The following is a 24,467-nucleotide window of genomic DNA, read 5'->3' on the forward strand; positions in this document are numbered from 1 at the left end:
GTACTTGTTCCTTGATCGTGTTGATTTCTTCAATTACTGAGGTTGCAGTTCGCCCTCTTCCAATGTGTTTCTTGATCGGGTTCGGCGAGTTCTTTCTTGAGTGACGTGATCTCTTCCTCTTGGGTCGTCACTCGGTCTTCCAGCGTGCTTATCTTGCTCTCTTGGATCAGCACACGTTCTTCGAGAATGTTTATTGTGCCCCAGAGATTGCGGTTCATCTTGGTGATAGTCTCTGTCATTTCCTCTTTGCATTTTCGAATGGCATCCTTTAGGGAGTCGGCTTTTTCGTTCGTCTTCCTCATGTTTGGTCGCTGTCCGCAAGGGGGTTAGATGCGCGTGTGCACCCACTCTAGCAGCGGGTGCGGCACTGGATGTACGCGTGCACCCACACTGGCGGCGATCGCAACGAGTGACGGAGCGCGAGACGGTGTGGCCAGGTGCCCTCAATATGTTCAGTTGTGTGTGTGTGTGCGCGCCTCTAAAACAAAAGTGAAGGGGGGGGGGGGGGGGGAGGGGGAGGGGGGTAGAAATGAAATGAAATGTTATACTAAAGTCCGCAAAAGGCCATAATGATCTATGGGGCCCGAAAGTAAAAAAGTGGTGGGGGCGAGGGCGGGGTCAAAAAGAATTTAAAAAAATTAACTTCCTACGCGTAGAGGATGGACATCCTACGCGTGAAAGGGAAAGAGGGGGGGGGGGGGGGGGGGGTGTTAGATTATCATCTACGCGTAGGAGAGGGGGGGAAGACATGCTACGTGTAGAAAGTTGGGGGGGGGGGGGGGGGGGGGGGGGGGGGGGGGGGGAGAGAGAGTGCGAGAGCGCGCGAGCAGGGCAGGACAGCGGGCGCGTGGGTGCAGCGCCGGCAGCGGGTGCAGGGCAGGGCGGGCGTGAGGTTGCAGCGCAGGGCTGCGGGGTTGCGCGAGCAGGGCAGGGGGGGCAGCGGGGCAGAGAGAGAGAGAGAGAGAGAGAGAGAGAGAGAGAGAGAAATGAGATGATATATTACCGTCTTCAAAAGGCCAAAATGACATATGAGACCAATCTGTTACAAACTGGTGAATCTGGTACCATGTCTGAGAGAAATAGACATGCACACACCCAGAAAACGTAGTGTACAAATTTATATGTAGAAACATGCTCACATAAAAACATACGCACACGTATCAACTGCACACACAGAGTACAAGTTAAACCTAATTTAAGTGACCCAAAAATCTTGCAACATGTACTGTAAGCTCAGTTTTCAAGCACACCTCTAGTAATCAAGCTCTTCTGCTGAGCTTTAGGACCCAAAATCACTGACATGCTAAACTTTGCATATGAATGCATAATAAACATACTCGTGCACAAATGCACATAACCATGTGACAGAAGTGTAGATACACACACAAAAATATGTCCATACAAGCACACCTGTACACATGTATACACATGCATGAGCCAACCACACACACAAAAATATGTCCATACAAGCACACCTGCACACATGTATACATATGTATGAGCCAACCACACAGATGCACATGCACAAAAATGTATTATTAGGAGGCCCACAATGATAGATCGATTGCATACATACAAATGTCTGCCCCTGTATTCGTAACTGCAAAAAGGCATTATGAATCGAAAACCTTTGCGCTGATAACCATGTTATATAAATCACCCAAATAATAAAATTATTTTTACAAAGATCTTATTGTACATGATGGTATACTCCATACCACCTTTCTTGTGAATACATAGGGACACTCTTATGTCCAACCCTAGGCTATGCTGGCAGATAACTGGTACAAAACTGCTCCGCAATTTCGATTTTCCCGTGCCCACGAGACCACTGGGCTTAAAAAGCATCCTCCAGATACTCTTAACTTTCTCTCCAACCTTGCCTGCCATGTCTAGGACGGCTAGAGTGAGATGATGGAGGTCTCCACAGGTTGGGACTTCCCTGAGACCTAAAAGAACCTGGAATAAATGATAAGGGACCTCGTCCATGTGATAAATAAGGTGAGTGTGAGCTTGACAGTGACTGGTTTTTAATGTTCTGGTCAGAATAATAAAGTCCATTGTTATAATGATGTGGCACCTGATGTCCAACAGGCGCATGACTCAGAGGTGAAAAAGCTGGCCCTCCATGTAGTGAATGTGACTCATGAATCACTTTGCTCGGGTGGACTCTGTGATTGTTCACAGGCATGTCTGGAGCCGGTAATAACCCATCTGAGATCCCAGCAGCCCTAGAAACGAGTGAATTTGGCAGCAATTGAGTTGTGGGGACATCCACAGCACAAAAACCATTTCTCCTGCTTGTTGCCCTTTCCTCCTGCCTTTCCGCATGCATCATTGATGTAGTAAGTTGCCCGAGTCCACCAATATGCATGGGTATAGAGGATTGCACTCGCTGATCTGTTTGTAAAATGGAGCTTGGTAATTGAGAAGCTCTTGCAACATAAGCCTGTGTGTATCCTGTAGGCTGGGAATATGTATTAGTGGTAGACGATCTGTCTATGGTTGATGAAGAATGGGCCGAGTGCCTTGCTAAGCCTGTACCTTGTTGCATACATCCAGTTGGATAATCGTAGGGTTGACTCCAATCATAATCCAAACTTCTTGAAGAGCTGTGTTCCTGTATTGATGGATGCCTCAAATACTGCTGGGTGGCATCAATTACCTTGCTCTGGTTGCTTGGTAGCTGAATCTGTGACCAAAATAATACGATTTAAAAAAGGAGTACACCTCAAATAAGCATAACAACAGAATTTCGATGATCAGTTTTCAGAGGATGACTCACTGCTGGTTCTATAGCTGCAAGGGGCCGCGGTACAGATGAAGCAAGTAAAGGATGAGACTGAGGACCTACTGTTATTGGTGGTGTGATGACTGGCTGCCTGATTTCACCAGTGTAACACCCTGCTCTTGCTAATTCTCTTACACTGTTTGCTACTTGACCAATGTTTCTTCCCACCAGCTCCTCTAGCTGGTTGCCTAAACTCCCTATGGTGCTGCTTGAGATGATTTCGCCTAGGTTGCTTCCTGTAAATGTCATTGGCAGTCCTTGGCCTAAAGACTCTGATTGAGATGACATCAATGAATAAACCAGTTGCGGATTCTTTAAGAAAACTGACAGCAGCTCAAGATCTGCTCCAGATCCCTTTGCATTGTCTGCCAGTTGCTGCAACACAATGTTGAGCATGTCCAAGCAAGTCTCCTTGCTTAACTCTGACAGATCTACACCTGAGTTATTATTATCTGAACTAGGACTAGCAACTTGATCAGTTTCTTTTAGACAGTCCCTGTCAATTTGTGCTCCACTTGAAACTTCTTCTTTCACAGAAGGCTCCAATGTGGAGGAGGCTTTAATTGTAGAGGATGCGACAACGGTAGTCTGATCTTTGAATACTGAATTACCCTCTAAATTTCTCGGCTGAACGAAAGCAGTATTATAAGCCTGTTCATAAGCCTCAGTATACGGAAACTCTATCCTCCTTGCCTCCGCACAAGCTTGATACAGTGATGTAGCAGGTGTAACCTTTGAAGGAAATACACATACATTTTTTACAGCATCCGTGATGCCATTTACCTTTTCAGCAGGCTTGATGCCATCTGAGTGAGCTGTTACAGAACCAGAGGACACCTGGTTGTCCTCTATCCTACTCAGTTGTGCATCCTCAATCACCATTTCCAATCCATTTGACCCTGAAATGCCTAGTATGCTGGAGTTTGGTATATCTTTGCTGGCATTAACATCAGTATGAGTGTCTAGGTTCTGGCAATCGGTTTCCCCTCCATGCACTTCTGCTGGCTCTGCATCTCTTGGAGATTGCAACGAACAATCCCTTTCCAAGCTCTCTTCATCAACGGCCTCAAGAAGAATTTCAGGCACCAACGTATCGTCAACAAAAAGACATATCCTTTCTGCAGGCTCTGCTGGATTTGAAGGGATACAGTGAGGTGATGGATAAGTTGCTTCCAAAACAGTGCTAAGGCGTCTAGTTTCAGATCGAATCTCTGTACTGTGCTCTCCCATTGCAATTTTCCACCGCGGATCAAGAGCTATTCCTATACGACGAGTCAAAACAAACTGGTTAACGAAAAAGTAATAACATATACTGACTTATGAAGGAAAATCCAATAGTCAAAAACCTGGTGGCAATGTCCAAGGAATGCTTGGAATCATATCCATCGCATTCTCCTCTGCACATCTTTCGCTTTGTTCAACATCCATTATAAACCCACCAGCACTCAACTCGGACTCATTTAGCATCTGTGATTCAGCAGATTCATGGCTCTGAATGTGCAAATCCTGGGCAGCTTTAGCTTTTGCATCCACAGCAGGCGCGGCACCTGTGCATTGTCCAGGGAAATCATCACAAACTTTAGGAGTGATTTCACACTTGACTGTAGGCTCATGCAGCCCCTTTTCTATTGAAGAGCATGCACCACCTAAACAAGATTCCCTTGCCGATATCTCCTGGCGTCCAATGCAATGCCCAAAACTTCCAGATATCCTTTTCTTTCCCCTTTCAAAGGACACCGTTGATAAGTCCAAAGTCATTGACCCATCAAGTTTTGAGCTAGAAGGCTTTTCAGCTTTAGAGTTGTTCAAAAAGTACGCTCGAATTTTGGCCTTCTTGATGTCATCAGCAGAGAGCGGCCGAGATGGAGAGTCAAAATTTGAAGATTTTGTAACCTCTAAATCTCTGCGTCTGGTAGGAGCTCGAGTTTCCTCAAACAGCTGAACCTTTCTTTTCTCTTTGGCACCTATGCGTTTATGGATGGTTAAGAAAAACAAAGAAAGACTAAGTCTTTAAACTTCATTACACAATGACAGTTAAGTTGCAAAGATCTCAGTAGCTTGAAGGGCTCTAGGAGCGAGCAAGCTTGATTTTTGATTTTTTTTTAAGCACTCAGGAGTCATGACTCTAAACGGACTCACAACGCACACCTCACAAACGAAGCGACCACCCCGTAAAAGCTTTCTAGTTTTTGTTTTCTAATGTGATTGAGCTTGCTTCAGTCTCTTCCCTTCTGGAAAGAGCTTTGGCATTCTCCTTTTCATCCTGAAGTAGCCAACAGAGGAGGAGTTGGAAGCCTCCATTCCTATGTGTGGGGGTGTGAAGCATGTGTCTGAATTTGCCAGAATATGCTCATTCTGCAGGGTAATACCGCCTCTCTCAAGACTCATTCAGACTGCAGCAAAGGTCTGGGATTGCTGCTGGTGCATCCCTCTGATTCATCTACACTCTCAACTTTACTAGCACAAATTTCAAACATTCTCGAATTCCATACCGCTTAAAGGCTTTAGGGTTTTAGTTTCAATAGCAAGCTGAAAAGAGGTCAGAATTTCTGTGTCCTTGTGACTGTTTGTGAAAGTGGTTGCAGATGATAGTGTGCAAAGAATTGTTTCTAACACCTTACCCCCATCTATAAGTAGTCTTTATTTTTTACTTTCTCAGTGTCACCAGGAGACTGAAATAATTTCTAATGAAGTCTGAGCACACTTTTGAAACCGGGGTTCAGCATGATTCCCAAAGGTTTTTTGAAGTGCCTTTGTCACTGACAGTTGTAAATGTCCATTCACTGAAAAGTTGCCTTGGTCACTATGAATGGGTACTCTTAGCAAAGCACTAAGAGGGGCACCTCAACACAGTTGATGCCTCTTTAAAAAGTGATGTATGTCATCAACAGTCCATTGATAATGGCAATCGCACGAGAATATTTGCCTTGATAATTGCAACGTAAGTTTATCTTGCTAATTGAAATTCAGGCTAAATTATAAGCTTAGCTGGGTATTTTTCAAGCATACTTGCTTTTTAGTGTTGGAAGTCCAGCCACAATACGATGACAAGGTAAAAAGACAAAAATTCCCTGCATCGCTCATAAGCACTATTTTACAGAGTTCAGTTAGGGCAAATTCCCACCAAGCGGCCAATGCTGCAAGCATCTCTCAGAGACAATACCAGTGCATAATGATGCTCAAAAACAACTCCTTAGTGATTGTACGAGCCCAATTGTGTTTCCACTTGACCTAACCATTGGAGTAAGCTGTTCTTTATATAAAAATCATCTTTTGATACAGCATTTGTGTAATAAAGAACAAAGTGTAATTTCATCACTTCCCAAAATCCCTTCACTGGCTACAGTTACCTTTGGCACTTGTTTTAACAAACAGTACCCAGCATGCAATGTTAACACCCACACGCACGGGTATACAACACACTACTTCGACGCACCCACATAAACAAATTAGGACCTAATACTAATGACCAATTTCGTCTTACTGTATTACTACCCGTCGCATAATTAGGACAGAAAAACCCTCATAAATCTCTTTGACACATTCCCTGTACAGCATATAGGGCTTAAAGACACACCTACAGAATGTGGGTACTTCTATTCCAAGAAACCTTCTGTAGTAAATAAGCTTAAGACATTCAACAACATTTTTGCCAAACTATAATATTAAAAAATGCCAATACAGTTGTATCCTGGTGGAAAAGTGGTTGTATGGGTGTTTAAACACAGCTCAATACCCAGCTGATTCATAAACAAACCATTCAATTATCATAGAGTCTATTGGCACTTCATTGGCCTAAGTTCTTTTGTTAAATGAAAGTGGACAGTCTTGTTAGGCAGATTATTAGGAGACTGTTAACTTATTGTAGTGGCAGACCGTCTTGTTTAAGTCCCATCACTTACACACATCAGGCATTAACAGGGAACTTTTTCTTTAGGCATTTAACAGTGATTTATTTATAATTTTCCTATCATTTGTCTTCATATCCATGAAAGCAGCTTGATATTGCTATGTGCATATTGTCAACACCTTTTGTATTCATAGTATTTCCATTTCATCACATGCATAAACTAGCTCATAATTCTACCTAAAAGCTCACACTTTGCTTTTCATGGAGGATGACACCATAGAAAGTTACAAGGAAACGTGTCTTTTAGGTACACTACACGACAGATTAGTCACCCTATTACTCCTATGGATTCAATAAATCTACTTGAAATGCCTAAGCTGTTGTTTCTATTCCAATGGCAAGTGCACCCCAGCTTCTCTTTAAAATGGGCATGAGCTTTGGCTGACAGGACTGAGTTATCAAAGTCCTTGATTGCTTTGAAGAGAGGGATTGAAGCTCTACTAAATATTCACTCCATCCTTTGAAAAGTTAAAACAAAATAAGCCAATTCTTTCGCTCATATCCCATTTCAAACTATCCTGATTTCACTTAGTTTTCAAATTAAATCTACAATTTTGGAAGCTTCTTTTCCCTCGGTTAACGATTTGGAAATTAGTGAAATGTGCAATGTAAGTCTACAGTTTATGACATTACAATTGACACCAAAAGTATTATTTTTATGTGTACATGAGGAAGTTTTCTCTTCTTTACATTTTTTCTAAAAGCAACTAGGAGACAAAAGGTTCATTTTGTATGGCCTTTCAACAGAGCTATGACATCATGAATTCTGCACCCAAAACAATGACTCGTACAAAAAAAATTGGATGAATCCTTTTTCCATCTTCGACTATCAGATAAATAATAACCTGGAAGTTAAATTGTTCGAGTGGCCAAAAAGTTTATAATTTTACCACTTGAAGTTAAAAATATTCTTTGAATGAGGTTTGCCATCCCCACATCTTGATCCTTGGCATTTTAGCATAATCACCCATAACCACAAAGCGCATACCCTCATCTAACAAAAGAACGAGATTTCAGACTCTTGATCGCAGTATCGCCACCTTTTAAGAGTTTGACATAATCAGAGCTCCAATCTAACCCCACAGTAGCCATAACCATAAAGCTGATACCCTCTAAAACCAAAGGAACTGTCAAGCTTCCTTTTATCGAACGAGTTTGGTAAATAGACGGTAGCACCAAATAAGTAAGCAGAACTGAAAACATAGGCAGATCCATCTTTTCATTTTGTGTTTAAAATTTAACGCCTTTGTTTTATCAATTCAAAAAAGGTTTCTCTAATGTTAAAATCCTACAGCATGTGAGTGGATTGATGAATCGGAGGACAAATGACTTGGGGAGCCGTGAATTGAGGATAATTTGGAGACGTTTCTAGACTTGGTGCAACTGTAGCTTCAGGCCACTTTTCCTTGAGTAATGTTTTACCACCTACATTCCAACCCCACCCATTCAAATTCCTGCGGAAGGGCGAGCCAAAGGGTATAGTGGGATGAGTGTTCTCAAAGATTATTGACACTTTGAGAAGAAATGTAGCCAAAAAGTAGCAGAAAAAGGTTCTTGTTTACAACCACTTCACTCTCTCATTAGAGGGCAACCTGCTGGTACAGATGGATAGACCAAGGTTGTGGGGTTCCCAACCTCAAGGCTCTTTTTCGTGCAGCGCACCATGTCAGCCATATGGAAGCTGAAAACATGTGGTCCCAACCACTCTCTAAAAGCTCAGTCCATGAGTGAAATTGAAACATCTTTCAATCCCTCATTGCCTTATTGCAGAGCCATGACAATTTGGCAAAAGGCAATCGGATGCACCCCCATTCGCCAACTCATACGAAGTTAAATGCTCGACATCAATAACTACAGAAACTAGATTTGGAGACTCGTTCTAAAAAGTCTCCACTTATGGCAGATGTCTGGTGGAGATACAAATCACTCTATAGTAGGAAAGTGAGCATATGTCAAGAGTCCCAACACCACTTCCCTTTAATCTAGCTAAGGAGATCCAAGTAGCTTTGAGACTGACTGATGCCTTCTTATTACTACAATCAGACCGCCTTTGGTGAATACAGCAGCTATCCTTGAACTTACCCAAAGCTCCACGCCTCACATCTCCTGGGACAGCTATAAATAAAATATTATAGGATTTGTACATTCCCAATATACCTACCACATTTAACATCCACAACAGTTCCAATGATTTGCACCTCTCATGCTTTGTACCTTGTACACGGTTTGTGCAAACAAAAAATATTCCTCTTACCATTCAAAAATCCCAAAGGTAGCCACACTGCTGAAGATGTGGTTTGCCACGCTCAACTAGTAGGGCACTACGACTGTACAAGTTTTCACACCCTTACTTAAAAAGAGACTTCGTTTTCTTGACATACCTAAGGATGAATCCTTTCCCAAGCCAATATTTAAGTTTTCAAGAAATTGAACTGATGGTCCACTGCAGAATCAGCTTGTTCGGGTATGAATAGAATGGTGTGATTGCTCCTTCCTATTTTTGACACCCCAAAAAGGTTCCTTTTTGTCCTTGTCGGTTTTCAAGCACTCATCCCGTCTACTAGATATACCTCCAATATTAAAAAAAAAAGCTCCCTAATAAAGTTCCTTTCAACCGCTTTACCATTTTCAAGTTTCTTAAAAAATTAACCTTTGGAAACAGAACAATAGGAAGACATAGAGATGGAAAGAGGCTTTCCAGAAACAAAACAGCTCATAAGCAGTTTTTCTCAGGATACGGTCACCCTGGATCGAAAAACTGCCAAGTCGCTTTCTTGTATTGTTAATCTCAGTCACAGTTTCTGGTTTTTGCCTGCAACAATATCTTGAAGCAGTTAATCTCAGAGCAAAACAGCACATTCAAAACTAACAGGGCCACAATAAGCAAGTTGTAAATTGAACCTTTCTTGCACACTCTTATCTTCGGTCAAAGAGCTGGACACCACATCTGGCATTTGTCCAGACTCCACCTGAATTTTTAAAAGATCAAGGAAAGATCAGCAAGACATCTTTGACAAAATTGTGGAAGCCTTGGTGTGAAATTAAAAAGGCTTACAGCAACACTTCCAGCCTTTGCCTTTTTCTTTGAAGCATCATCGACGGTACTTGTATGAGCACAATCTCTACAAAATTTGTTTTTGTTAAGTATCAGTAAGATTTGACAACTTTGTAATAAACAATCCATGAGAAGGCAATCTCCTCCACCATTACCTGCTCCGTTTCTGTCCAGGCTGGGAGCTTCGAGCAATGCCTGCCAGAGAATCAAGATATGTTTCAATCATATCTTTCAAACGCATGTGAGAAACAAATACAACATGTAACAAACATTGCTTGACCAGAAAAGAGACGGCAAGAGAGGAGGACTACTTGTCCTTTTACTAAATGAAATCCTACAAGCTCCTTTTTCAAACTGCAAGAAACCAGAACACTCTAGGCCCTTCATCCATTTTTAGCTTCTCACAATACACAAGATTGTTGGATAAAATAAATCGGAGTGGGGAGCAGAAAATGCAGAGGAGAGCGTGAAACAATGTATCTCCTGCTGTCTGGTCTGCTCATGTCATAATCGGATCTTCAGGATGGATCATGGCCCTGTAATGTACTCTCTGGGCCTAATATCCTGAAGCTATGGGACGTCTCTGGGCTAAATGGTGAGAGTGGGTCGTACTGAAAAGGTGGGAACCACTCTATACCACGAGGATGTGTGCTGAACCACCGCATCCTCCATGCATACCATGATCTAGTCCAGGTGCCTAGATTGCTGCTTCATACATGTGAGAGAGAGATGAAATGATATATTAACGTCTATAAAAGGCCAAAATGACCTGTGAGACCAATGCGTTACAAACTTGTAAATCTGGTACCGTGTCTGAGTACAGAAAAGAAATACATAAAAGAGATACTAAGATGAATCTAAAAGTGCTACTCTCACTTGCCTCTGCCAGCTGCCTAGATGCCTTGAGCTCTCTACGAAAGTCTGTCCTGGCATTGGCAATGTGGCAAGTTCCAATCTAATAGTGTCATGTGGGAAAGAGGGTCTGCAACGAACGATGCAGGAGATTCATCATCATGACATGTGGTCTCTCAATCTGTGAACCTACTAGCTGGAACGATATGGAGTATGTGTGATCACAGAGAGAGAGAAATGAAATGAAATGAAATGAAATGTTATATTAACGTCTTCAAAAGGCCATAATGACCTATGAGACCCGAAAGTTACAAAGTGGTGGATCTGATACAAAGTCAGAGTAACAAAATAGCCTAATAACAGTACAAAACAAAGATATCTACTATGGGGGCCTAAGTTGGTCGATGTGAGCCAAGCATAAGACTAAGCGGGAAAATTTGGGTGGCTTGTTGGGATGGCTGAATCACAAGAGATCTAGCATCGGTCGTTGGCGAATCTCATCAATTTCCTCCATGGTTAGTAGTCTGACCGGGCGTCGTGCATGCCTGGCCAGCGTGCTCCGAATTTTCTGTCGTAGAACCCGTCGATGCTGTGTAGTTCTTCGCAGTCGTGAGAGAGAGAGAGAGAGAGAGAGAGAGAGAGAGAGAGAGAGATGACATGAAATGTTATATTAACGTCTTCAAAAGGCCAAAGTGACCTATGAGACCAAAAAGTTACAATGTGGTGGATCTGATACAAGTTATATTAACGTCTTTAAAAGGCCAAAGTGACCTATAAGACCAAAAAGTTACAATGTGGTGGATCTGATACAATAACAAAATAAAAATACTATGAAATCCTAAGCTGTTAGATGTGAACTAAGCAGCTAGCTGGGATTGTGTAGGATATGAGTTGGAGGGGGGTGTGAGGTGAATGGGGGGCTAATACAACACAATGCGGATGTATCCTCAAAAAGCACTAAATCACAGGAGATCCAGCATCGGTCGCTGGCAGATCTCATCAATGTCCTCCATGGTCAGTAGTCTGACCGGGCGTCGTGCCTGTCAAGCCAAAGTGATCCAAACCCTCTGAAGCAGCCTCCGTCGATGCTCTGTAGTCCTCCACAGTCGTGGGCGTCTGGATCTCCTCAGCTCGATCGCTCGATCGATCAGCGTGCCTCTGGTGCGAGGAGAATGTGGGCTCTGCTGTGGTAGTGTCTCCTCCGGTTGTCCAAAGAGAGAGAGAGAGAGAGAGAGAGAGAGAGAGAGAGAGAGAGAGAGAGAGAGAGAGAGAGAGAGAAATGAAATGAAATGAAATGTTATATTAATGTCTTCAAAAGGCCAAAGTGACCTATGAGACCAAAAAGTTACAATGTGGTGGATCTGATACAAAGTCAGAATAACAAAATGACAACACAAATATACTATGGAATCCTGGATTGCTAGGTGTGAACGGGGCAAAGTAGCTAGCTGGGGTAGCTAAATCACAAGAGATCCAGCATCGGTCGCTGACAGATCTCATCAATCTCCTCCATGGTCAATAGTCTGACCGGGCGTCGTGCATGTCGGGCCAAAGTGATCCGAATCCTCTGATGCAGCCTCCGTCGATGCTGTGTAGTCCTCCGCAGTCGTGGGCATCTGGATCTCCCCAGCTCGGTCGCCCGGTCGATCAGTGTGCCTCTGGTGTGAGGCGACGAGCTCTGCTGTGGTAGTAGCTCCTCCGGGTGTCCAGTGTCTGCTCTAAAGAAGTCTGTGATGTGTCTCTGAGACTGGCTAGCCTCTCCTCTCATCAGGCTCTCTCTGTGTCGGCGCAGCTCGAGTAGAAACAAACCCAAAGCATCTCTGATCCTCGTACTGCATGACTCTGGAGAGTGGTCCAAAGCCCTCTCTAAACAAGCAATGGAAGCGGCCTCGTATCTCGTAGTAGACGGGGCAGTGGCATGTGTAGTGCAACTCTGTCTTTGGCTCCATGCCACACAGGGGGCATGTCCTAGCCTCTGCTGGTACTCCACTGTATCTCCCAGTCTCGATCCGCAGCTGGTGTGAAGATGTGCGTATCTGGCCAATAGCACATCGTATCCCATGAGACAAGTGAGTGTCCATGTATCTGGGCCTCGTCACTAAACCGTCCTCTGTAAGCTGGAGAAGATGCTCTCTATAGAAAGCCATCTTCGTGCCCAGCTCTTGTGCTAGCTGTATCCATGTCCTCCTGATGTCTAGCTGAGTCAGGTCCTGTCGGATGAGCCTGGTGATCTCGGACTGTGTAAGAGTCATAGAGGGTGCCTCTAATGAGTAATGGAAGGGGGGCAATTTGTCTATGCTGAACCCATGCGCCTAAAACCATGATGTCATTTCACCATACCAGCATGCTGTATCTCCCTGCATGGCTAACTGTCGAGAGGACTCAAGTGCAAGGCTAACTGTCGAGAGAGAGAGAGAGAGAGAGTCGAACATGCACCACATATGACCTTTCTTCTGTGAGCGGAGCTCCTTCTCCCTACATGTTCTCACTCCTGTGGCGTGGGACCTGGGTCCCCCCTTCCCCTCTACTTTCTACTCTTTGCCAGCACCTGTCTCCCCTTGTTTTCGTGTATTTTTTCCTGTATGTCGTTTTCAATCCACATCTTTGTGTCTTTGAGTGACGAGAAGGAGCAAATGTTGTGATTGTTCCCGTACAATTTGACAGCCCACAAGGCATGTCATTGTTTAATTTTTTACATCTAAAGATCGTGACCCTTCATCACTTGTGTATACTACACTAATAAACTAAGGGGTGCAATTTCATTATGCACAATCAGAATCCCCTCCTCACACCACAGAAAGCTTGGAAGGTAGAAAAATTGCCTGTGGAAATGCCCAACTTGCCATTTTGGGTGCTTTTACAAAACCTGCTCCATCGTGAAAGAAGCAAGCGAGCACGACTGGCAACGTCTGATCTTCATGCACACATTCAACAAAAGATGACAATCAGTTCAGAATACGTAACATTACTGCTGAGTTTTTTTGAAAGGAAAAAAGTACCTTGCGCTCTGTAAAATCGTAACTTATTGACTGTCTGCAAGAGCAAGGACATGTGCCTTGGTAAAGCAGAGCCAAGAGGAAATTGAGTAATAGCCTGTGAGACCGCAGACTTCAGACAAAGAGATAACAATGTGCGTGCCAACTGGCCAAAGACGAATGAGATTAGGTAAAGGCAACCTTCAAAATAAGTCGAATAAGGCTAGTTTGTTCCTCTGCAGCGGCTTGAATTAACCACCTAATTATTTGCTGCAAACCCCCCCTGGCTATGAAGCTGAAACAGGCGAACTCGTCAGAATATTGCCTTTTCCTTGACAACTATGACAGGTTTGTTTCCAAAATTAGAACCGAAACGCGAGTAAAAAGCTTCCCAAATGGCTTCTCACAACTTACGCTTTGAAGTTTGAATTATGTGCATTGTGTGTGCATCACATTCTCCATGTGGTTGCTGAAGAAGACTTAAACCATGAAGTCAATTTTCTCCACAGCCAGAAATCTTACCAGCGCAAGACGGAATCATGTGCTTGCATGATCACTTGAGCAAGCTGGCTTTGCCCAGTGAACGTACTCTCCTTGTGCATAACATTTATAAGATGCTCAGCCTTTTCCACTGCATACAGCTTGCTCAAAATTCCATCGGGCTTGCCACGAAATGTTTCCAGTAACACAAGATGACTACCTTCATTGCCCGGCACCTGCTGAGAGCATGATAACGGTACATTTTCTCCAGAGTGTGAGCCCACCAATGGTGGCTGTTCCAGCTGTATGGACTGCGTCCGAGGGCACAAAGGATCACTTCCCTGCTCTATGTGAGAGGAGAGAACAACTTTTCTTACTCGTGATCGTTGTCCAGCAAAGAACTCCCTAACCTGAATCATAAAACGCCAGTGGCGCTGGTCAAAGGGGGTTGCCTGTTGCCTTGCATATATGCAGTAGGAAACGAGCCATATACAGAGCTTAATAATCTGTAGGGAGTCAGGCAGCCATACCTGGGTTACAGTGGCTCCACACAGCATGCTTATTTCACGAGCCTCTTTCTTTGTGATGGTATCCTTTATTGAAAAGACATTGTACAGACACTTCAATGCTTTGGGTGTTAATGAGTCTCCAAACTTCTTGCCTACAATTGAACAGGTGCAAAACTATCATAAACCACACCAACGCCACTTAAAAACTTGCAGTTACATGCTGCAACTAGTAATAGTCACACATGTTCAGCCCCTGATCAAGCTCAGTAAATGAAGTCACAACCCAATCTTGCGGTATAACACATTCTTACCTACTCTTTTCCCTAGAACGACAGCAGCCTGCAAAACATGAGACATCACGCAAGATTAGAAAACACATAAGCTTCATGGAAGACCAAAAGTAATTGACAACCAATTGACATGCACAAAACTTTAGCTTGAAAAAGAAGAGAGAAAAAAGATAAGATATATAATCAATAAAAACATTGCTTCTTCACTGATTCACTGCTTATGATTAAAAAAAAAGTTTTATTCAGCATCCACAAATTATTTTTCAAAGCATCTGACCAGAAAAAGGAAAACATTCCAGCAAATGAGATCGAAAATCAATAAAGAAGACATGCAACATTGCAAATCTTGATAATTAAACCAGATGAATCCAGGAAGAGCCTCTTAAAGGAATGTGCAAAATATAATCATCCACAAGACAATATAACCATTATCTCCCTCAATCATTATATTTACAATGTACTACAGCATCCCCACTAGCATCATCGATGCTTTGTAGTGGGTGTAGACCGAGGTAGCAATGTATTTGCAAGCACTAACACAGTGCACACTCTCACATAAGTGTATATTACTACGAAGGTTTAATGGAATTCTGTTCATACAATAAACCACTTTCAAATTCTCAACTTTATCATGGAAACCCGTTATGGGAACAGCTTCCAGCTTAATCCGTATCTAGTGATAGCCTGATCACAGGTCTATCTTCGTAAAATACAACGCTCCATGGAGCCGATCTATCAAATCATCCATGCATGGGAGCAGATACTTATTCTTGGTAGTGAGCTTATTCAACCCCTTGTAATACACGCAGAAGCGCATAGTGTTATCCTTCTTTCGAGAAAGCAACACAGACGCTCACCATGGAGATTTATTCGGTCGAACAAAACTCCTGTCGAGATAATCTTTCAGCTGCTGCTGAATCTCGTCCTCCTTAGTTTTACTAAACCGATAGGATTGTTTTGAGAAGGGCTCACTATTAGCCACCAACTCAATGTCATGATCTACTCCTCTCGAAGGCGGCAAGCCAAAAGGTAGATCATCAGAAAAAACATCCTTGAAATCAATCATGATTTCTCGGAAAGGTTGGATTCATCGGATTTCCCCAAGTTCAACAGAAGAACATGAAACATTCTTACGAAATTCAGTGACAGAAGTACCATACTACCAAGCACTAATGAATCAAACCACGCAGATGGTACACATTGATAAAAGTCAACATCAGAAGACTTTGTATCTTTATACATTTCCAAAGCAGTAACAATTGGTATGACCCATTATTTATAAAAATCTGCTTCCAAAGCGACATAGATACATGAGGCATGTCCTGTTTAACAAAAACAAGAGTCATGTACATAGTCTATATACAATGAGTCTTGCTTATCATAAAATCATGGATACCTAAAATAACATCTGCTCTATCTATATGCATGATGTGGAAATCCAGGTTCTCTTTGTAATCAACCAGCTCGAGCGACAAATCCGGAACCATCTCATTCCATACATCCGTGTCCTCGCCATGAGCCATCTTCACACGATACTCATGGTCACTGTCGCACGTCCGCAGGCTCAGTTTCTGCACCAATTTTGCATCCACAAAATTGTGTGAGCTTCCATTATCAAGGAGTACGTTCACGTCGTGACCGTTATCTTCCCGGGGAAACGGAGAAGATAGCGCTTATCAAACACTTTGGTGCTAAAAGTACAATTAGTGCATGAACTGTGCGCTAAATGATGGATTTCAACTTGAATGACATCAGAGTTACCAGAAATCTCATGAATTTGAATCGAAGGACGACCTTGCGGTTTCTTTGTCTTCTTCTTGGGGCAATCCTTGATTTGGTGACCTGTCTGGCCACATCCGAAGCAAGCCCCCTTCTTCACTGCGTTAGCAACTGAAGCATTTTTGGCTTTCTTCTTCTCCTAAGAAGGTCTCGGCGGTGATTTGAATTTTGCTAGAATCGGGGTCGCTTCCTCGACGCGCCCTCACTGGATTGATGATCTGAAGTTCTTTTCTTCTCATAATTCGCTCCATTATCAAATGGAACGTCCTGGCCTTTGCCACTATCCTCGAGATCAGTCGAGGCTTTGTCCTTGATTAAGGCCCAACGGTAATCTTCATGTAATTCCAGCAAGTACGTGTGCATAGCGTGCGTGGACTCCACCTTACAGAAGGTGAGCGCTTCTTTGAAAGCTGTTGTGTACTTATCAAAAGACAAAGCTTTCATCAAAAGACTTTGCAATTTGGCGTAAGCTTTCAAAGGATCCATTTTGGCAAGATCCTTCTTGAATTTCACACAAAAGTCAGCCCACACCGAAGGCTTCTCTATCATATCACGCGACCAGGTAAGCGCCTTGCTGCGCAAATAATGAGGAATCGTCTGAATCCTCCGTTCGTCATGCTCCCCATGGAGATCGGTCCACTGGTGAAGCCAACTAGTTATTTGCGGCCAGTTCCATACATTCCTTCTCCTCCCCTAAGGAATTTGTAGTTTTGTACGGAATCATGGCAATTGGACCACCTTGTGAACGCCCAAAAGCAGCAATTTGCGTCCGCAGTTGCTGGAGATGGGTTTCGCCCTCGAAAATACGCGCAGTCGTCGACTGAGCCGTATTTTCTAGAGCGGTAAGCCGAGAATTAAGCCCTTGCAAAAAATACACATTGTTGTCGATTGAGCCGTATTTTCTAGAGCGGCAAGCCGGGAATTAAGCCCTTGCACCACCCCTTTGAGAGAGGCCAAGCGAATGTTCATCTGAACGTTGGCGTTTTCAAGAGCGATAACACGCTGGTCAAAGCTCTAGAAGGTGCCTGTAATCCATGTGTATAGAGCATGCGTGAACACTGAACGAAATTTGAATGTTGCGCGTCATCAAGCTGCGCATCCGAGCTGGAGGAATGCATGGCGAGGTCTGTGAAAAACTTGAAGTTTCACGTGAAACCGGGCCCTTTTCTACACTTTTCGATCGCGAAAAGTTGTACTGTGAAGAGCTCTACACGTTGGCGTGAGTACCTAAAGGAGAGCAGGCGATGGCGGGAGCGCGGGAGATTGAGCGGGTGAGAGAGAGGAGCGGTGGGAGAGAAGTAGAGGGCTGAAAACTGAGTTTTTCTACAAAAACTCATTCTCTGTAAGAGATTTATAAAAGCCGGTAAGTTTCATACCATGCTTTAAAAAAACATAAGTGTCCTTGGCCACTTAAAATAATGTGTATCCCCTTTTTTTTTAAAATCAACGCAGGTCAAGGCCTCAAGCGTGAAAAGAAATGTCGTGCGCTGAGCTACGTAGATGTCGCGTGGAGATATCAAAAGGATCCCCTGTGGCATGTGGATACCCGTGGCCAACACGCGAAAAGGACACCAGCTAGGAGCCAACGCTGAAAAGAACTCCATGAGTCTGCAGTCGAAAATTCCCTATCTCTCTCTAGCGCTGAAGATTCCTCCTCTCTGCAACGCTGAGGAAAGCCACCATCGATGGCAGGTACAGAGCTCTCTCTGTCTCTCTCTCTTCGCACTGCCGAGAGAGTCTCCCTCTCTATTCTTTCATGCCTTGCCCAGAGGACATTTACACAGAGAGATTACAATGTGCTGAATTTACTATAAAATCAGCAATTCAATGAGAAATTTACTAATTTTTGTCAAAAATCAGCAAATTTAATAAAAATCCTCCAATTTTCAACATTCCCATCTGTCAATCGCTGGTTTTTATCAAAAATCAACAGAAAGACACCAATTTTTACCTGCAAACGTGCTTACGAGAAGGGAAACGCACAAGTTCAACAGTTAATTACCGGAAATTACACTGACATGTGCCACGTGTCAACAGTACGGATTTCTATGATTTGCGCTGATTGCTTTTTATGGCAGATTTTGGGACCAAATGCTTTTGGGACAGTTTGCTTTTGAGTTTACTGCTTTTGGGGCTCTGCTTTTGGGGCATCCCTTGTAAGAATAAATAGACCCAAGGGGCCTCACTCTTCAGAGCATCTGGACACAAAGTCTGAGAGCAGAGGACTCCTCGGGTGTTGTATTTTGCTTAAGCATTGATATAAAAATAAATACCGAAAGGGGCGCCACCTTTTGGGGCCAATACCTCTGGGCGGGGAGCTACGCCGGAAAAATGAACTGTGATTTAAAGTTGTGTAGTGTTTTAAGGGATCTCTCTCGTGTGTCTTGTCAGATTTCCGACTAGGGGTGCCCAAGTCTGTAACAAGCAAACCAGCCATCATTTTTGCAAGCCCAGCCTTAGCGCTAGTACTTCCCAGCAAATCAGCCTGCATTTCTAGTTTTCAGCCGATTCCCTCGCCAGAGATGCGCGAGATCTGCTAACGCCAACCATCCAAATGCAGTCTGGTACTTCGGCAGCCCATTGAACCTCTTTTTGGCCATTCCCTTGCTGCATCGAGTGCTCCCATTGCTGCCCATCATCGGCATCATCAAGATTTGCGCTTTCAGCCCTTCATTCCTCTCACATCGGGAGCGCAAATCCGCCCCAAAACCACCCCTTGGTGGCCATTAGTTATCCCACATCGAGACGGATCCAAAGGTGCATAAAATCAGCCCCAGAGGTGCTTCATCCTGAAGAGTTACCGAGGCGACATTCCCCATTCGAGTCAATAGAGTCTGCACTTAAGGTATTGCATGTGTGTACATTCCATTTACGCAATCAAAATCAAATACCACATCGGCAGCGGTGTGGGGACCCCTTGAGAGGGTTGACTGGGACCCCATCGAGTGTCATTCCTCTCTCTCTCTCTCTCTCTCTCTCTCTCTCTCTCTCTCTCTCTCTCTCTCATTCCCTCTCTTCAAGGAAATAAAAGTAACCATCATTCATGCTAAAAGCAATCATTAACGCAATGAAAGAAGTAAAGATTTGTGTAAGTGTAAAACCTAGATATTCATCATTTCAATTTCGTTGCACCTGATATTTTTGGAACGTTTCGCGACTTGTTTGCCCCCCCTTGTCCCCCCCCCCCGGCCGGCCGCTGCTGTTAAGTTTTAACCCTTATTAGAAGCTCTAAGTTGTGACAAGAACATTGTGTGGGGTTTGTACCCTTGTGAAACGCATTTCTATGCAAACAATGGACAGGCCTCTATAAGTGGTCAATAACAATTAAAACTCAAATCCCTAGTAAGGTTCCCTCACGGTAGGACGCCAAGTTGCAAACACTACGAGAGGACACTCTGCGAAACAAGACCAAAGATTGATATCCTCGTACGGCTTGTTTTCTTAGGAGGCCTTCAATGCCCTTCATGTCTTCGGTCATTTTATGTTGCTTTGACGATGCTAATACTTCGTACTAATGTGGAAGCACAATTAGTGGCAATGTTGTGTGTATGGCAAAGGAAACAAGATCTTTTTGTAGAGAAAGATTGCAAAAGCAAAAGCAAAAGCAAAGATAGTGGCTCTTTCCTTCTCATCCTTTTGCAGGAAAAGTGCCACAGCGAAAGCAAAGACAGAGAGTCCATCCCCTAAGAAATCAAACGCGCAATTGTTTTACAACGCCTTCTAACCGTTGTACTCAAAAGAATCTTGGGGTCGACATTGTAACAAAACAACAATGCACCCTAGTTTATGGAGCATTTCCAGTCGCAGTGAAATCTTGTTTTACACCCCTTCTATGTTGTGAAGTAAAAATCGGAGTATGCACGGTCAATTTTAAGGTCACAACGTCGAGTATCAACTTGAGCTGCTCGCAAAAGTGATTGGCAATTTTGTCTTTCATAGCGAGATACTGCATTTGTGCTATCCATTTTTGTGTTCCTCAAGCCATTATTATTGAGTTATTATGTTTGTCATGTTTGTTTGCAGTGTCCTTCTATTGGAGGTGTGCGTGAGTAGAAGAAAGATGAAGAATGACCAACACTTGAAGGCTTGGATGATATTCATATCAAAGCATATGTAAAGATACTTGTTGGTAAGTGGACAAGTTTATGAACACATCACAAGTTATTTAAGTGGGAGTTATATGGTACTACGTATCAAAGATATGTGGCATAAACATCAAGTAACAGCCAGCAAGAGATCTAGCTTCATAACACACCGGCCGAGATGACGTGGCAGGTCTGAGCTGACACGTGGTAGCCGGTGTCGATGTGTCATGCTTATTGATATGGATGTGCAATGTACTGCCATATGGCAGACTTTCAAGGATTACTAACATGGCAATGTGCTGCTAATGTGGCAAAATCTGACACGGTATGCAGATGACATGGAGACGACAACGGAAGCTAGTATTTTGATCATACTCTTGGGCCGAAGCAAACACGATCCTAATTTTTTAGCATTTTACAACCATTTTGTAGCATTGTGATCCAAAAAAAACATTGAGTATTATAATAGAGCATTTGCAAGCAAGGAGCATTTTCACAACATTATAATATTGAGCATTAGCATCCATCGTGAATCAATGGCATCACAAGAGAAAACTCTACTAAGAATAGCATCAATCACAGAAACAAAAGAAAATAAGAGCCCATCCACAGCACTCTCAATGTTCGTATGAGTTCCCCAAATTTTTAAACCCAGCCTTGGTCAAGTTTGAAACACTCCAACTATTTCAAATGTTTTTAAACGTATGGTATGGGTCCAAACGAGTTTGAATGACACTATGCAACTTACATAGAGAGTGAAGAGCAACTCAGAAGAATAAGAAGAAGAAGAAGAAGAGAATTTTAAAGTCATAGGAAACTATCCCAAGAGATGGTGTGTTAAGAGAGTGTTGGAAAGAGCAAGTAAAGAGAGAGGAAGTGGGGGTGCTTGACCCACGGCCAAATCAATACACAAAAACACTCTCTATGAGGTTCTTTGGCCACTCTCAAAGTAAGGACGATGAATTCCAATGACACAGGATCACATCTAACCCATACACTAGTTGACAGTGTTTAAAGATGACAACCTATAAAAGATGAGTCAAAAAAAAGGAATAGTGTTTAGAGATGCCTAAAAGCCCATAGAGCAACATTCAATTGCAATTCCTTATCTATTGTTCCTATTTCTATGCAAAGCATAAAACAAAAGCTCATTTCCTCTATTACCTCCACACTGAAGCAATCTAGCCACGACAACGCTTGCTTATGGTAGAAAAACAACTTAGCATAGGAACGATGAGAACTTGCAATTTGTCCGAATTTATTTAACTATCAACCTATCCAATTTGCCTAAAAGTCCTCATTGTATCATTGCATTAAAATGGGCTCTCATGCTTGAAACATTGCGAGACACAAAGCACTTTTAACCCTTTTCCTATGACAATTGAGGACTCCTATGGATACAACCCAAGGGCTCCTTTATGACCTCCTTGTGCAAGTCACTCATTGCAATAAAAGCATGGTAGTTTCAATGCTTATAAATAAGCACATATTGGCTCTAGGGTTCAAAAGTTGCATGGCTCTATCCTTCCATAACCTAGGTTAGACCTAGATGCGTATCACTATTGTAGCGGCCAAAAACATCAAAAGGCATCCATTGGCTATTATAGGTGATTTTGTCTTTCTATAGCGCAACTTTAAAATTTTACAAGTAGACGCTCTCTTAGCTATCTTATCTAACACCCCCAATAAGGCACTAGTCATTGTGGGTGTTTTACTCACACTTTCACATTGATGTGGGTTATTGAACTCGTGCCATTACGGTGGAGGATTAACCCCACTGTCAAACTTGTGGTAACCCCAAATTGGCTCAATGTGTTTGACGTCAATATATTCTGCATTCACATCCAAATATAGGCATGCCATTAATGGCCCATGCTACCAGAGAACCACCTCATTCAAACATACAATCACAAAGTTCCACAGCCAATCTGCATCTGAGAGACATTTCAGTAAGACATCACCTTAACTCCACAAAATCTAACCTTACCCATCAAACAGTAATTCAATCATTACCACATAAACACTTCATATCCTTAGGGCAGCAAAATCAACAACATCTCTCTCTTCTAGCACTTTACTTTCTGGACGACCGGAGTTCTTTGCCTCTATAAATAGCTAGCATAATTGCCTCTTGACACAAGCTACTTCCCATTGCATGAACACACTCGCAGCATCAAAATGGATATGATCTAGTAAGGCCAGACAATTCAGCGAAACAAAAAAAGAGTCTAACCATCTCCTGAGCCAACGGGTTCGTCCCTGTGATCCGACATTGCAGGACAACCACCTTGTGTAGCTCCTGCAATTGTTCATTTATTTTCTCGCGCTGAGCATCCAGAATACTTCGCAAGATGTGAAAATTAGGGCGGCGAAGCTCCTCTAATCTGCCTTGCTTATCCAACGCATTCTGCAAGCCATGAGAATCAACAGAGCAGGTTTCATTACCTTCATGAGGTCTCCTTGAAGAGATGGGCTCTACTGCCTCTTGCTGTTCATTCTTAACGGCACATACATCAGAAGAAACATCAGTTTCTCCTTTCGGCTGCCCAAGCAAAACTAACTCCCCAGCACCGACAGGCTGTGGTCGCTCTGTTAAACCTGTGTCCATGGCTGGCACGCAAACAGAATAAAAGCCTAATCTTCACATGAGGTGCGTTGGAACCACGGAGATGTCAGCCCTGCACTGAAACCAGCTCCCTTGGGCAAACCAGTGATACTATACCTATGGTATCATTGAAAAGGCTCCGGAGGTATGAGAAGAGCCATAGCCGGGATATTGAGCGAGGGAAGAAGCGACAGAGAGGCATCAATGAGACGGGATCGGAAAGGCAATGTACAGGCGAAGATGAGACTGAAGCGTCAAAATTGCAGATCCAAGCTGCTCGTGTAGGTTTGGCTCTCTGTGTGCCCTGTTTTGTTTGGGGGGCGCAAGCGCGTCTCACTGCAACAAGGCACTTCGTCGCCCAAAAAATTTTGTTTGATGGTCGTGCTCACACTTTGCCGGCCGCCAGTTGATCCATTATTTTACTGTTAATTAAATCTTTGTTAAATAAACAATTAATTGACCAACCGAAAATTGATAGCCTGATTGTTACTTTGTTACCGTCGGCTCCCGACCCACGGCACTAAAGGGCACGGGTAGAAAGAGATGGGATCGGCGGCGCAGGTCAAAAGGGGGAATCTCGAGGGGGATTGAGGGTGGAAAAAAATGGGCGCCCATCGCAGACATGGAGACTCGAACCCTCGCCACCACCATGACAGCCCAATGCACTAACCGCTACGCCCGCGACCGGGAAGTTGACATATGGGCAAACTGGCAAATGATAAATAAACGTGGACAGCCCCCCTTGCCTGTCCAAGTTTACCTTTTGGTGTCCTAGTTTACCCCGCCATCCTACGGTTGCGCGCGTCTTGATCTTCGTGTCCGAACTTCGTTGCCGTGGATCCCACCGCTTGGGCTTCATTAAAGTGCCCATGCCCTTTAGTGCTAAGGGCTCCCGACCCAAGCTTATCCTTCTCTCCTCACTCCACTTGGTTGTTGCTGATTGGCTGCTTTTCAAACCAACGGCATATATAACCGCTTTTCCAGCAATGTCATATATATAACTTGCAACCTCCATCGACCAAATAATCCACTTACGTTCTAGGCTGGTCGCACAAACAAAAAGAAAGAACTAGCTGTGAGGGAGGGCGAACTGTGCAGCAACATCTCTCTGCATCCTACTCTCTCTCTCTCTCTCT

At 43.5% G+C, this 24,467-nt stretch overlaps 1 protein-coding gene across 3 annotated transcripts; it reads right to left on the reverse strand.

Annotated features, from left to right (window-relative positions):
• Nucleotides 1-1,629: 1,629 nt before the first annotated feature.
• On the reverse strand, nt 1,630-23,475 carry LOC147465610 (uncharacterized). Of its 3 annotated transcripts, none has more exons than XM_086520887.1 (15): nt 22,960-23,475; nt 14,884-14,911; nt 14,594-14,724; nt 14,284-14,473; nt 14,106-14,214; nt 13,785-13,878; nt 13,608-13,701; nt 13,431-13,517; nt 9,912-9,951; nt 9,757-9,823; nt 9,603-9,670; nt 9,440-9,513; nt 4,138-4,755; nt 2,786-4,053; nt 1,630-2,692 (listed from the first exon to the last, which is right to left on the reverse strand). In XM_086520887.1, the coding sequence occupies exons 1-15, from the start codon at nt 23,332-23,334 to the stop codon at nt 1,862-1,864; spliced, it is 4,074 nt and encodes a 1,357-aa protein (XP_086377013.1). In that variant the 5' UTR covers nt 23,335-23,475; the 3' UTR covers nt 1,630-1,861. The 3 variants fall into 3 exon arrangements, with proteins under 3 accessions (XP_086377013.1, XP_086377019.1, XP_086377008.1); XM_086520893.1 differs by having other exon boundaries at nt 4,138-4,338; nt 4,438-4,755; nt 14,106-14,473; XM_086520882.1 differs by having other exon boundaries at nt 14,106-14,473.
• Nucleotides 23,476-24,467: the final 992 nt, after the last annotated feature.

Source organism: Adiantum capillus-veneris, chromosome 1 (genome assembly GCF_014529385.1).
Source record: "Adiantum capillus-veneris isolate H3 chromosome 1, ASM1452938v2, whole genome shotgun sequence".
Taxonomy (NCBI): Eukaryota; Viridiplantae; Streptophyta; class Polypodiopsida; order Polypodiales; family Pteridaceae; genus Adiantum; species Adiantum capillus-veneris.